Source organism: Peromyscus leucopus, chromosome 8b (genome assembly GCF_004664715.2).
Source record: "Peromyscus leucopus breed LL Stock chromosome 8b, UCI_PerLeu_2.1, whole genome shotgun sequence".
Classification (NCBI taxonomy): Eukaryota; Metazoa; Chordata; class Mammalia; order Rodentia; family Cricetidae; genus Peromyscus; species Peromyscus leucopus.
In genome coordinates this window covers 23589478-23603032 of record NC_051086.1, presented here as the reverse complement: position 1 = coordinate 23603032, position 13555 = coordinate 23589478, and the positions used below count along the sequence as shown (strand labels likewise).

At 48.3% G+C, this 13555-nt stretch overlaps 1 protein-coding gene across 1 annotated transcript in view; it reads right to left on the bottom strand.

Annotated features, from left to right (window-relative positions):
* Positions 1-1760: 1760 nt before the first annotated feature.
* Abat (4-aminobutyrate aminotransferase) overlaps positions 1761-13555 on the bottom strand; it is a 106192-nt gene continuing 94397 nt past the window's right edge. Inside the window, exons 13-16 of the mRNA XM_028872865.2 lie at positions 10704-10871; positions 8086-8232; positions 7001-7112; positions 1761-4794 (exon numbers count right to left, since the gene is read on the bottom strand). Coding sequence (XP_028728698.1) covers positions 4673-4794; positions 7001-7112; positions 8086-8232; positions 10704-10871 — 549 coding nt within the window. The 3' untranslated portion in view covers positions 1761-4672. The remainder of the gene's footprint in view (positions 4795-7000; positions 7113-8085; positions 8233-10703; positions 10872-13555) is intronic.

Genomic DNA, 13555 nt, shown 5'->3' with positions numbered 1-13555 from the left:
AAGGTTAAATATTAAGGTAAAAATTGCCTTCTGGGCCAGGCATGCTGGCATATGCCTTTAGTCCTAGCATTTGAGAGGCAGAGGCAGGTGGATGTTTGGGAGTTTGAAGGCAGCCTGGTCTACCTAATCATTGATAGGCCAGCCAGGACTACATAGTGAGATGCTGTCTCAAAAAGAAATAAGTGAGTAAATAAACAAACAAATTGCTGCCTTCTGACCCTATTGCTTCTCTGATGTGCTGGATGCCAAGTGTAGGCCACAGGCTATTGTGACATCACTGGTCACTAAACGACTCTCTCAGTACTCTGTTCTTCACGCCCTCGGGAATTTAAAAAAAGAAAGGGATTTATATTTTCTATATGTGTGTCTTGCCAGTTGAGGACTTACAAGTGTTTGTAAGCTGCCATGTGTGTGCTGGGAACTGAACTGAGTCCTCTGCAAGAGCATCGGGTGCTCTTAACTTCTGAACCATTGCTCAAGTCTCAGGAGTTCTTTCTAAAGAGTTATTTTATTCTAAATATGTGTATACATGTGCATCTAGATGTGGGTATGTATATGTGAGTGTAGGTACCCATGGAGACCACTAAAGGGCATCAGATCCCTTGTCCCTGGACTTACAGGTGGTTATTAGCTGCCCTACATGGGTGCTGGGAACTGAACTTGGGTCCTCTGCGAAAGCAGCACCCGTAACTGCTGGGCCACTTCTCCAGTCCCCAGTCACCAAGGAGTTTTTCTAAATGCATCTTGGATGATTCCACTGTCCCAAACCTTCAGCAGCTCCCTTGCCCTCACAGGAAGCTCGCCCCTCCAGTGTGCTGCAGCAGCTCCCTCACAGGAAGCCTGCCCCTCAGCACGGTACAGAGGGGCCGTCAAGGATGCAAGCTGGGCTGCCTCTTTGACTGATTTCCCATGTCACCTCATCTCACCTCCCTGTGACCTCAGAGACATCGTCCTGCTCTCTTCTGTCTTCTGCTCAGTCACTGCAGCAGCCCCTGCGGAGTCTGAAGATCAAACTCGGGGCCTGACTTCCCACCTGCCTGATCCCAGGTATCATGTGTCTGTTTCCGCTGGACTGAAGCAGCCCCTTGCAGACGGAAGGGAGGCTTGGGGACCCAGGAAACTCACACCGAGCCTTACTATGTCAGAGGTTTATGAACGTGAGCTCTCCTACCTCCCTGCCCTGCCCTGCCCCACTCGGCGTTTGAACCCTTGGTTCCCAGCTGGTGGAACCTTTAGGAGGAAGTGGGTTTTGGGGTAGCCTGAGCTTTGCTCCTAGTTGGCCTAGTTCCACTTCTGTCTGCTCTTTGCTTCCGAGGAAGCAACGTGACCAGCTGCTGCCTCGAGCTCTTGTGACCACGCCGTCTAAAACCTGATGGACTGTATAGTTTCTTAAACTTCAAACTGAAATAGAACCGTTTCCCTTAAGTTCCTTGTCAGATAGTGGGTCAGAGGAGGAAAGGAGGGAACACAGAAACCCACAGGACTCACAGCCCCCTCCCGAGATTCCATAAACCTCAGGGAGAGGGACTCTTCAGGGGCGCTTCGATGACACAGCTTTTCTGAGCTGTCACCTACGGGCTGTGTGAGTCCCCATGCTTCTACGAGTAATCGGTAACCAGTAAGTGACCGGGAGGTTGACTGGTTCACCAGGCTGGACTTGGATGGAATTGTTTCTTAATCTGCCAATGCCCCATATGGAGCAAACGGGCACATCTGAGAATTAATGCAACCCCCGGAAAAAGCCGACATTCACTCTGATGTTTCCATTATAAACATTTTCTTTTAATTCAAGAATACCGATTAACACAGGAAACAGGTTTAATTCATGGAATTGTGCACATGGTCACCAGTTACACCATGACATGTGAGTTTCCTCATCACTTATTGGCACTGTCGAACAATTACTGTAAACAAGATCACTTGGTCTTCGTGAGTCTGCGATGCTCGCTAGCTGTGGTTTTCTACAGTGAGCTGATATATATATGTGAATAGATAGATAGGTACAGATCTAGTAACTAGTACATTAATGTGCACAATTTTGCATGGTTACTGAGCATCAGTAAAAATTATAAAAAAATTATAATAAAAAGGGAGGATGTGCTAAGACTTGCTAGTACTGGGCCTTGTTTTCTGCAAAATTGACAGCACTGGCTAGAGACGTTTGCTAAACTTGACTATACTAATGCATGATGGGTATACATCCAGACCTGCACAGAAGCGCCTCTTTGTGGGTTCTGCCCTAGGCAGAAGCCTGCCCACCAGGCTTCCTGGGTTTTCACCAACCTTTTCTAAGTTTCTACCATCTTGAGTTTTGAGGAAAATCCTTTTCCTTGGAATTCTTCGAGCTAACCTCCAAAGATGGCTCTCAGGAACTTTGTGCCTGAGTCCAGAACTTGTGGGTAAATGGCTTAAATTTTGTTTGCTTAAAATGAGAAGAACAGTTCCCAGGCAAGGGGTGAACGATACATCTGGAGATGACTTTCTAGAAACAATTTCATTCTTCTGTCAACACACCCTGTGGTAAGAAAGTGAAGCAGCAGCCGCTCCCTCCACTGAAGAGCAATTCCTGCTTGGGTCCTGGCTTAGAACCCTTGGACCACCAAGGACCCGACTGAATCTGCATGTGTTGCTATGGTTCTCAGGAGGAAGCTGCCTAAACCAATCGATGAACTGGGGTTTGGCCTGCACTTGTTTGTTAAATCAAACCTTGACCCTTGGGATATTCTGGGCGGGGTCTGGTTCCTGGGCAGGGGCTGAGGCTGTGAACAAATGCCCCTCTGCACATACTTTCCTTTTCCTTTCTTTGCTCTTCCTTGCTTTGTCTGTGCTTAACTAATTTCTCCTCATTCTGGAGAATTCTGCTCAAACACCGCTTTCCCCTTAAAGGGTCCTTGACTTACCAACATCTAGAAACCCTTGCTAGAGCACTTGCTACTCCGACTTCGACATTAAGGGTCCGTGCTTCCCGAGGGAGTGGGAGCCCCTGGGAGCCCCTGGGAGCAGGGACTTTATCTCATTTTGTGTTTGTGTTCCTGGTGCTTAGCACAGGGACTGGAACAGCACTAATATTTCATGAAAGGTGGGTGAGTGAATAAATTATTGATGTGGAAATAAACATACTGGTGAATGAAACCTTACAGGGAGGCAGACCGCGTCACTTAAATGGTTGTAGAAATGATCTTACACATGGCTATGAAAAGAGGTGGCTGAGTCTCAGACCGCAGGGCTGGGAGGTGAATGGGATTCAGGGATCTGCTCTTTTTATTAAGCATGTCAGTGCCTTTCATGTTCAAGGCAAGTAAATTGATGACCATGCCTAAGGAAGAGTGGAAGCTGGATTTTTGGATGACTCAGGAGCAAAGGGCTGACCTGGGAACCCTGGTATACCTATCTTTCCAGACAGTCAACGGGGGCACCAGGATGCAAAGTAGATCTTGGAAGAAGACAAAGCAGCCTGCTGCAGTCTACCCCATTAAACACGGCCTCTCTGAAGGATGAGGGCCCTGCTCAGGAGCCTCTCAGGTCAAGTCAGTTCTAAGAACATGATGCCTCCAGCTGGGGTGCTGGAGCCTGCATAAGCACTGGCTGCTGGCTGAGGGTAAGCCACACTCAGAAAAGGCCTAGACTCTGGTGGGGTGGGGGCAAGTCCAAGCACACCATCATGAACCAGCAAGCTGCTTTCCACGTGTGGTATTCTTACGCCTTTATAATGAACACATTGCCTTTAATAAGAAGTCTGGCAGTGGCCCCCTGCATGGAACAGCCCTGCTCAGGAGAGGGGGGAAGGTGGGTGAGCGAAAGCCGGAAGTACGAAGTTCCCAGGATGAGGGGTCACAGGCCAGAGGCCCTGGAGATGAGATGAAGGGACTCTGCTGCCTGTGCTCCTCAGCTTAGGCTCCAGAGGCAGCTCCCCTGTGGCCCCTGGGTGCTCATGATGTGGTGTCCTTCCCTTGGGTCCAGACTGATACAGGATGGAGAATGTTGCCTAAGAACCACCACTGATGCCACTCAGAGATCCTCTAGGACCCCAGGCCAGTCAAAGACAATCGCAGGCCATGGACATCACCGGGCACAGGGCTGCGTGGATCTTGGTGTTTAGGATACCAGAAGCCCTTCCTCTCCCCCAAACACACTTCTTATCCCCTACCTTGCCATCTTCCTGAGAGCCATCCAGACCCTCACTAAGTCACGAGTGGGGCATGGAGCTAGGGATTTGGTGAGAAGCAAGGAACGTTCATTTGTGAAGGCCAAGAGAACACCGGTATCTCTGATCCCAAGACAGGGTACTTGAGATGGACAGAGACCCAAGGATCCTGCCCGTCCGCCTCAGTGCAGGTGTAATGGCCTTGAGTGGCTTCTAAGAAACTGGTTGGTCCAGCGTTGGCAGAAATATGGCCTGGTGGCCTTTCCTAAGACAGTGTCCAAGGCTTACACAGATCTTAAGCGCTTTAATCAATTGGCACCGTGAGTTCTAAAGGGAGGAAACTCAAACCCAGCTCCTCCCGCTCTGCCCCTCCACTACCCACTGAACAAGGAGCCTGCCCCACAAATGACCCTTCAGTTTACACATTCACCTCTGATAAACTTTTAAGTGAAAATATGAATTAGGCAAACTAATCAAGTTGACACCGTTGAGACCAGGCTTTCTCTGAATGTCACGGGAATGGCTTCTTTACTTGAAGTCTGCTAAGATGTCACTGAAAATATTGAGGAATAGGTGAGCATGGTGATCCCTGAAGACCAGCGTGGGACGGAAACGGATAGATTTGTCACCGCAGCCCCCCAGTACCACACCTGGAAGAAGAGCAGGATCAGTTAGGAGTGGGAGTTCCTAGGCCGCATTTGGGAGACTGGCACGTAAGCGGCCCCTGACATCGCCCTACACTGCTCTCTCATTCAGGCCCCCCGACCTTCCTTCTGCTATTCATTCTTCCTTTCTCCCTCTCTTCCCTCGCCCACCCTCTTCTATCCTTCTCTCCTAATTTTGATTTTTGTTTTCTTTCTTTCTTTCCTTCTTTCTTTCTTTCTTTCTTTCTTTCTTTCTTTCTTTCTTTCTTTCTTTCTTTCTTTCTTTCTTTCTCTCTCTCTCTCTCTCTCTCTCTCTCTCTCTTTCTTTCTTTCTTTCTTTCTTTCTTTCTTTCTTTCTTTCTTTCTTTCTTTTTTTTTTTTTGAAACAAGGTCTCACTGTGTAGCCCTGGCAGGCCTAGAACTTGCTATGTAGACCAGGCTGGCCTTGAATTCACAGAGATCTGCCTGCCTGATGTTAAAGGCATGTGCTACCAGGCCCAGCCCTCCTAACTTTTTTTGGGGTGGTGGTGGTGGTAGTTCAAGACAGGGTTTCTCTGTGTAGTTTTGGTGCCTGTCCTGGAATTCGCTTTGTAGACCAAGCTGGCCTCAAACTCACAGAGATCTGCTGTCTCTGCCTCCCGAGTGCTGGGATTAAAGGTGTGCACCACCACAGCCCAGCAACAACAACAAAAAAAATGTTTTTAAAGGAAAAATAGGGGTGGTGGGCAGCCTGTAGGGGTAGCTAGTCAAGTGGTACAATACTTGTCTATTATAGCATGTGTAAAGTTCTAGGTTACTCTCTAGTACTACAACAAATAAATAAAAAGAGAAAATAAACAACAGCAACAAGCCCCAGTCCTTTGGGGCTTCTTCAGACTCCATAAGAAGGCACAAGAAAGACTTGGGGGTGTAGCTCAGTGGGAGGGCTTGCTTAGTGTACACAGGCCCTCGGTTCTGTCCCCCCCCCCCACTAAAGTAGAAAACAAATAAAAATAGAAACAAAAGAAGATACAAGAGAAAGGTCTGATTGTGTGCATGACCCAGAGTGGGTGCTCAGAGCTCCCTACAATATCCTCCCACTTAAGACTCTCAATGGTTTCACCAGGCAGTGACAATTTACACCTTTAATCCCAGCACTTGGGAGGTAGAGGCAGTGAGTTCGAGGCCAGCCTGGTCTATATAGCCCGTTTCAGGACAGCCAAGGCTACGAAAAGAAACCCTGTCTAGAAAAACAAAAGCCAAACCAAAACAACAACAAAACCCAAAAATAACAAACCAATCCCTCCCCAATGGTTTCCCTCAGCTCTTTAGAAAACTGCAAAGCACTGCATTTTCCCTCAGGCCAGTGTGAGGAGGTCTGGCATCCGTTCTCCAGCATCGCTCCTGTCTGTCTGTCTGTCCCCGGCTCAGTCTTCTATTTCTCCACCTCTCCTAGTACCATCCTGCCTCAGACAATCATGCACACCCTCCCTTTGCCCAGGACACCCTTTCTTTCCTGACCCAGCCAGTCCTTGCTCATCCCTCAAGCCCTCAGATAAGCCCCAACTCCTCTAGGAGGCCTTCCCTGACACTCAGGGCCTCTTCCCTCCCCCAGACCCCCACTTTCTTTCCTTGTTCCCAGGCCTGAGGCAGTGACTGCCAAGTGCTGTATTTACGATCTGCTTTCCAGACCAACCATGGCTTCCTGGAGGAAGGATTCCTCCTTTGCTGTGCCTGTTTCCACCTTTAGCACAGCTTGGCTTCTCAGTGGATGTCTGCAGCACATGAGTGGATAAAGAAATCTCTGGCAGGGGCATAGCTCAGTGGTAGGGATTGGATGGCCTATATGAGGCCCTGGGTTTGAGCCTCTGCACTGACTAAGCTAGGTGTGATAGTATACGCCTGTAATCCCCCTGTAATCCCAGCCTGGGGGAGCGGAGGCAGCAGGATCAGGTGTTTAAAGTCATCCTCAATTAGCTACATAGCAAGTTTGAAGTGAACCTGGGCTGCAGGACATGCTGCCTCAAAATACAGGAAAAAGAAAGAAAGTCAGATGAGAAGAAAGAGAATGAATCCCACCGCCAACTTTTCTTCGTTGGAGAAAGGGCATTGAGTCTGTTTATCCCATGCACTCCCGCTTCCCCGACCCCATACCTAGCCAAGCTGGCACCCACACCAGTAGAGTTCGCGACATGAGATGACCAAGTTCAGTGTCCACTCCCATCCCCCTTACCTTTGTTTCTGGCGATTAGAATGAGTTTATTCCTTATGGATTCATCTGGCGTGTCAAAGGAACAAAAGGTGCCTCGTCCTCTCACTCTGCTGATGAACTGGGGGTACCGGGCCTGCAGCAGGAAGACAAACTGGGATCAAACCTGGGTACCCACTGGTGCTGCCATGCCCACACAGCTTTTATGTGAGTGCTGGGAATCTGAACCGTCTCCCTAGCCCTGTTGTTTGTGAGAAAGGCTCGGTCTACAGCCCTTGCTGGCCCAGAACTTGCTATGTGGATCAGGCTGATCTCCAACTTGAAATGACCTTCCTTCCTCTCTGTCTCTTTAGTACTGAAATCATTGGAGTGTCATACAGGCCTGGCACATCACTCATTTTCTCTCTCTCTCTCTTCTTTCTTTTGTTCGTTCGTTTTTTTGAGACATGGTTTCTCTGTGTAGCCCTGGCTGTCTTGGTACCCACTCTGTAGACCAGGCTGGACTCCAACTCACTGAGATCTGCTTGCCTCTGCCTCCCAAGTGCTGGGATTAAAGGAGTGCACCACCACTGCCTGGCCATTACTTATTTTCTATATTGATGGTTTGTTGAAATAATAGTATTTTGGACATTGGATAGGTTAAGTAAAACATATCATTAAAAGTAACTTTACCTATTCCAATTTGCTTTTCATCTGGCTTCTAAGATATTTAAAATTACACCTGTGAGTCAGGCATGGTAACACAAATCTGTAATCCAGGACTTGGAGGTAGAGGCAAGAAGATGGGAAATTCGAAGTCATCCTTGATACATATCACATTCAAGGCCAGCCTGGGCTACATGATACCTAGTTTCAATAGAATAAAAAATAAAACAATTACACATGTGTCTTGGAACAAAGCCCACTGGACAGAACAGAGGAGGGAACTATGGCTACAAGAGCATTATAGGAGGGATCTTCTCAGTGGGATGTTTGAGTTTGATGTCAAGAGATAACGAGGGGACTAGGAATGAGGTTGGGATGGAGAACGGGGTAACCTGGGAACTGAGAGCGGCATGGCTAGCTGAGGACTGCTGGCCAGTGAGCAGTGCCTGGGCTGAGACAGGTACCTGGAGGTCCAGCAGCCCCGTGAGCAGGGTCTTCCCGGCATGGGCCACGTTGTTGAGCAGGTCCTCCCGCTTGATGATATTGATGACCTCAGCCAGCAGCAAGTTCTTGGATGGGTCTCCCAGCCAGGTGTTGAAGATGCGGTAAGGCTAGAGTGGGACAGGGGGTTGATCAGAAGGGCTCTCACAGCAGAACACTTCAAAGGGTCCCCTGCCCCGAGGCTTTGATTCCACCCCTTTACTCTGTGCAGGTCTCTCCGTGGACAACGCCCAGGAGAGAAACCCAGTTGGCAGCCTTTAGCTGAGGGGTGGCTGTTGGCCATTTGAGGAATTCAATGAATGATTCCACTTGAAGTGTCTAACCCTCCCTTTGCCCCTCCTGCAAAAAACTGTATGTACCTCCACACACATGTGCACAAATGTGCATGGGTACTCACATGAACACACATGTGCCCATCCACACACAGACACAAAAGAGGGCGGGGTTTGGTGTGAGGGGGCTCAGACCAGGTCAGCTGTCACCCCCCTGGGGTCAGCCTAGCTGAGGAATAATGCTGTTCCTCAGGAGCTGTCCACCTTATTTTATTTTTCTATTTTTATTTTTTCTTGGTTTTTTGAGACAGGGTCTTTCCCTAAAGCCGAAGCTTATTGATTTGCGGGCTGACTAGCCAGCAAGCCCCAGGAAGCTTCCTGCTTTTGCCTCCCCAGCGACACTATGATAACAAGCATGCACTGCCATGCCTGGCCTTTCACACAGTGTTAGGCTCAAGCTCATGTTCTCCTGCTTGCAATCAGTTCACTCCATCTCCCCAGAACCTAAACCTTTTCATCTCCCAAGGAAGAGAGACGCCAGACCACCAAACATCTCAGGGCTGGGAGGGAAACATTGATCATCTCACTGAAGTTATCCAGTACTATTGAGAGACCCGGTTGTCACCTGGGAAGTCTCTCAGGCCCAGAAAAATCAAGGGGATTGTTCCTTAACTGCAGTGGTTGCACCACTTAACAAAGGAGATGCTCTAAGAGATGCAATGTTAAGTGATTTCATCATTGTGCAAATATTCTTAGACAAACTAAAATGTCATCATAATGTCACAGACAATTCAATCTCGAGGGAGCACTGTGATATGTGCACCCCACTGTTGGCTGAAACCTTGCTGTGTGGTGCACAACTGCCCTACCACTTTATACATTATTCATTTTATACAACAGGAAGTCGAGGTACAGAAAGGTTAGAAGATCCTAGCAAATTTGGTTCATCGGTGGTGGCTTTGGGATTGCATGGTGGTCTGCTGACTCTCAAACATGATCTACTTTTTCCCATCCATGAATCCTTACAGTGGCAATGTTGCCAACTGAAACACTTCCCAGCCTCTCTTACAGTGTGGACTGTCCATGTGCCCAGGTTTAAGTCACATGTTAGAAATCAAAGAACTGCTGAAGAGCTGGCTCAGCAGTGAAGAGCGGTCTTGCTCCTGCAGAGGACCAGAGTTCCCTACTTAGCCACTGAGTGGCTCGCAAGCACCTGTAACTCCAGCTCCAGGGTTCTGAAGCTCTCTGCTGACCTCTGCTGGCATTAGCACGCACAGACACAACAGTTAAATAATAAATCTGTGTGTGAGAGAGACAGAGACAGAGAGAGAGAGACAGAGAGACAGAGACAGAGAGACACAGAGACAGAGAGACACAGAGACAGAGAGAACAACATGGGATTTCTGTGAAGGCTGTTAAAGATAAAAGGAGGCCATTTTTTCTTCTCTTCTTTTTCCTTACCACAGATTAGAACTGAAGTATGAAAGCCAGAATTCCAGTAGACATTTTGGATGATGAAGCAATCTTGAGGGTAGAAACTATACATAGGAATAATGCTAGGATTTTGGACCCTTGAAGGCTATGTGTGTGTGTGTGTGTGTGTGTGTGTGTGTGTGTCATATGTACACATGAAAATCTGTAGTATATGTGCATGGCTAACAGATGGGCTCTGTGAGACTCCTGTCACTAACAGGCTCAGATCTCGGAGGGTGCTGTGGGTTAAATGTAAAAATGTCCCCTATAGGCTCACGTGTTTGAAAATTTAGTGCCCAGCAGCTGCTGGTGTTTTGGAAGCCTGTAGGACCTTTAAGGAACGGATCCTTGCTGGAGGAAGTGGGCACTGGGGACCCACCGTAAGGTTTTATTGTCCAGGCCACTTTCCCTCTCTCTGTCTCCTGACAGATGCAGTGTGACCGGTCATCTCCTGTTCTTGTCACCATTCCTCCGTCATGATGGATTACATCCCTTCAAACTGTAAGCCCAAACTCTTCTTTAAGACGTTCCTGTCAGGCACTGGGTCACAGCAATGAGAAAAGTAGCTACGCAGAGGCTTGCTTGACTTCTATACCTGGCCTGCCATTAGTAAAGCCTTGCAAAGAGAATGCAAGACTCCTTGGTTAGATTGTTGTGTGAATTAAGGGACCACCAGAAATGGACAGGCACAAAGTGCCCATTCCACAGCAGCAGCTACTGACGTTATTATTGCACGCGCCACTGAAGGAAACCTCTGCAGGAGGCCCCTTGGTTCCTTAGGTATAGAAGGGAACAACCATGTGCTCTGAACAAGCAGAGAAAGCCAGGATACTCACAGCACTTGGCCGGAACTCCTCCTTGTGGAAGAAGCCCCCGGTCATCATCTTCTTGCTGAAGGACATGACATCGGCTGGGTCGTCCAAGCCCCAGTGCTCGTGGGCCCAGAACTTGCCCGTACAGCCTCCTCCAGTCTGAACTTCATCCACCAAGAAGGCACAGCCATGCTGCTCCAAGAACAGGGCAGGAAGAAACAAACATGTGTAAGCCTCCAGGGACCCCACCCAAGCTGGAGTCCAGGTGTGTGCCTCAGCCTTGTACTCTAAACTGAGAGGCCAAGCCCCATTCCCAGTTATGCAGATCAAAACAGAACAGTTTGGATCAGAGCTGCATCTGAACATACCCTAGAACTACCCAGATGGAACAAAACCAGTCCAGCGAACACTCCCCACACCGTCTCAGAGCTCTGCGGCATGTGGCTGCTGTCCTGGGCTTGACTGCATCAGAAGGCAATGTGTGCAAGCTTGAAGCTGAGAAGTCAATCCCTCCACATCAGCGGCCAATGTCTCTGCATTACCCAGATTCACTAACTCCATATGTGTGTAAACTGGCTCATGTCCCATGTGTCTTATCTATGAACTGGCTGGTTTGATGTGTCTGTAGTACATATACCTGTTACCATGTGCATATAAACTTCCCCCCACAGGCTCCTATGGTGAGCATTTGCTCTCCTGACAGGGTGCAACTGGGATGCTGTGGGAACTTTAGAAGTGGGGGTCTAGCTGGAGGAAATAGGTCACTGGGTCTTTGGGGGGGGGTTAGAGTATCTCTTGGTCATTTCTTGTCTCATTCTATGTTTCCTGTCAGCTCTAATGTCAACAGTTCTCCTCTGTCACATGTTTCTGCTGCCATAGTGATCTGCCCACGCATGTGGGGCTAGATGACCATGGCCTGAACCCTCTGAACTGGAGCAAAGTCAGTCTTTCCTCTGGGGCGTACTCTGTTTAAATCAAGTAATTTGGTTGCAGTGACAAAGAGCTAATGCATGCAATGGCCACTCCATTAGACCAAAGAGGTGGTGTTGACGCTGCTCCTTCTACACCTGCTGACTGGCCAGAGTGGACTGGAGAACAAGGCAGGTTCCAGAAAGAGAAAGCAGGAGGCTGCGGTCGTTTCAAGGATCTCCTCACTGAACAAGTCCTGCTGCGCTGGCTGGTCTTATGTCATCTTGACACACAAACTAGAGTTATCTCAAAGGAGGGAGACTTAATTGAGAAAATGTCTCCATAAGATCTGACTATAGGCCGGGCGGTGGTGGCTCACGCCTTTAATCCCAGCACTTGGGAGGCAGAGGCAGGTGGATCTTTGAGAGTTCGAGGCCAGCCTGGTCTACAGAGAGAGTTCCAGGAAAGGTGCAAAGCTACACAGAGAAACCCTGTCTCGAAAAACAAAACAAAACAAAACAAAACAAAAAAAAAAAAAAAAAAAAAAAGACTTAAGATCTGACTATAGGGCATTTCTTAATTGGTGATTGATAGGGGAGGGCCAAGCCCATTGTGGGTGGTGCCATCCTTGGGCAGGTGGTTCTGGGTTCTGTAAGAAAGCAGGCTGAGCAAGCCAGTAAGCAGCAGCCCTCCATGGCTTCTACATCAACTCCTGTCTTCAGGTTCCTGGCCTGTGTGAGTTCCTGCTCTGACTTCCTTCAGTGATGAACAGTGATATGGAAGCTTAAGCCAAATCAACCCAACTTTCCTCCCCAACTTGCTCTTGGTCATGGTGTTTTGTCGAAGCAATAGAAACCCTAACTAAGACACCAGAGGAAAACAGTAGTTTGGGGCTGGAGTGATAGCTCCATGGTTGATAGCATTGGCTGCTCTTCCACAGGACCCTAGTTTGATTTCCAGCACCCACATGTCAGCTTACAACTGTCTGTAACTCCAGTTCCAGGGGATCTGATGCACTCTTCTGGACTCTGCAGGCAGTGTGTGCACATGCTGCACAGATATACATGCAGACAAAACGCCCATACACATAAAATAAAATAAAAAAATGAAAAGAAAAAACAAACAAAAACACCCCCCCAAAAAACAAACAAACAAACAAACAACCCCTAGTAGTTTGGAGGCTTTTTTTTTTTTTTTTTTTAAAGTCAGGTTCTTACTCTATAACATAGTCTGGTCTTGAACTCTTTATAACCCAAGATAGTCCTGAACTGACGGGAGCCATAAGCCTAAGCGACCCTTGACACACATGCTGCCATATTTGGGTTTCTCTCCTCTCCTCTTAGATCTAGGCCTTGCTTAAGTCTCCATAGCACCAGAACCTCTTCCCACAGATACCAGAACCTCTCCTCAGACATCAGGTGAATGAGCTGCAGTTAAGCAATTAGGCAGTTAGACAAGGGTAGATAGATAACCTTCAGAGCAACATTTCCTGCTGGCCGAACAGCCCATAATTAAGTCCCTTCCTGCTTGCAACCCCCATTACTAAGTCCCTTCCTGCTTGCAAACCCCATAATTAAGTCCCTTCCTGCTCTCAACGCCCCCTTGCCTACCTACATAAGCCTTGAGAGTAAAATAAAATTTTGGAGCTTGATCAGACGTCCTGTCTTGCTCTCATTCTTTGTGTCTCTTGTCCCTCTTATTCACCGGCCCTCCCTTTAGGTCCCCGTTGAAGACCCCGCTGGCCAGGGCACTGAACTTGTGATAATCCTCCTGCCTCAGCCTCCTAAGTGCTAGGATTGAAGGCTTGAGCCATCATGTCTTGTAAAACTTTTATTTTTCTTCTGTGTTGAGGACTGAATCCAGCAACTTGTGCATACTACCCAAGTGCTTTCCCACTGAACTAAACTCCAGCCCCAGGAGCTGACTCAGCAAACTTCCTTTAAATAAGAATCACCCATGCCTCCCAG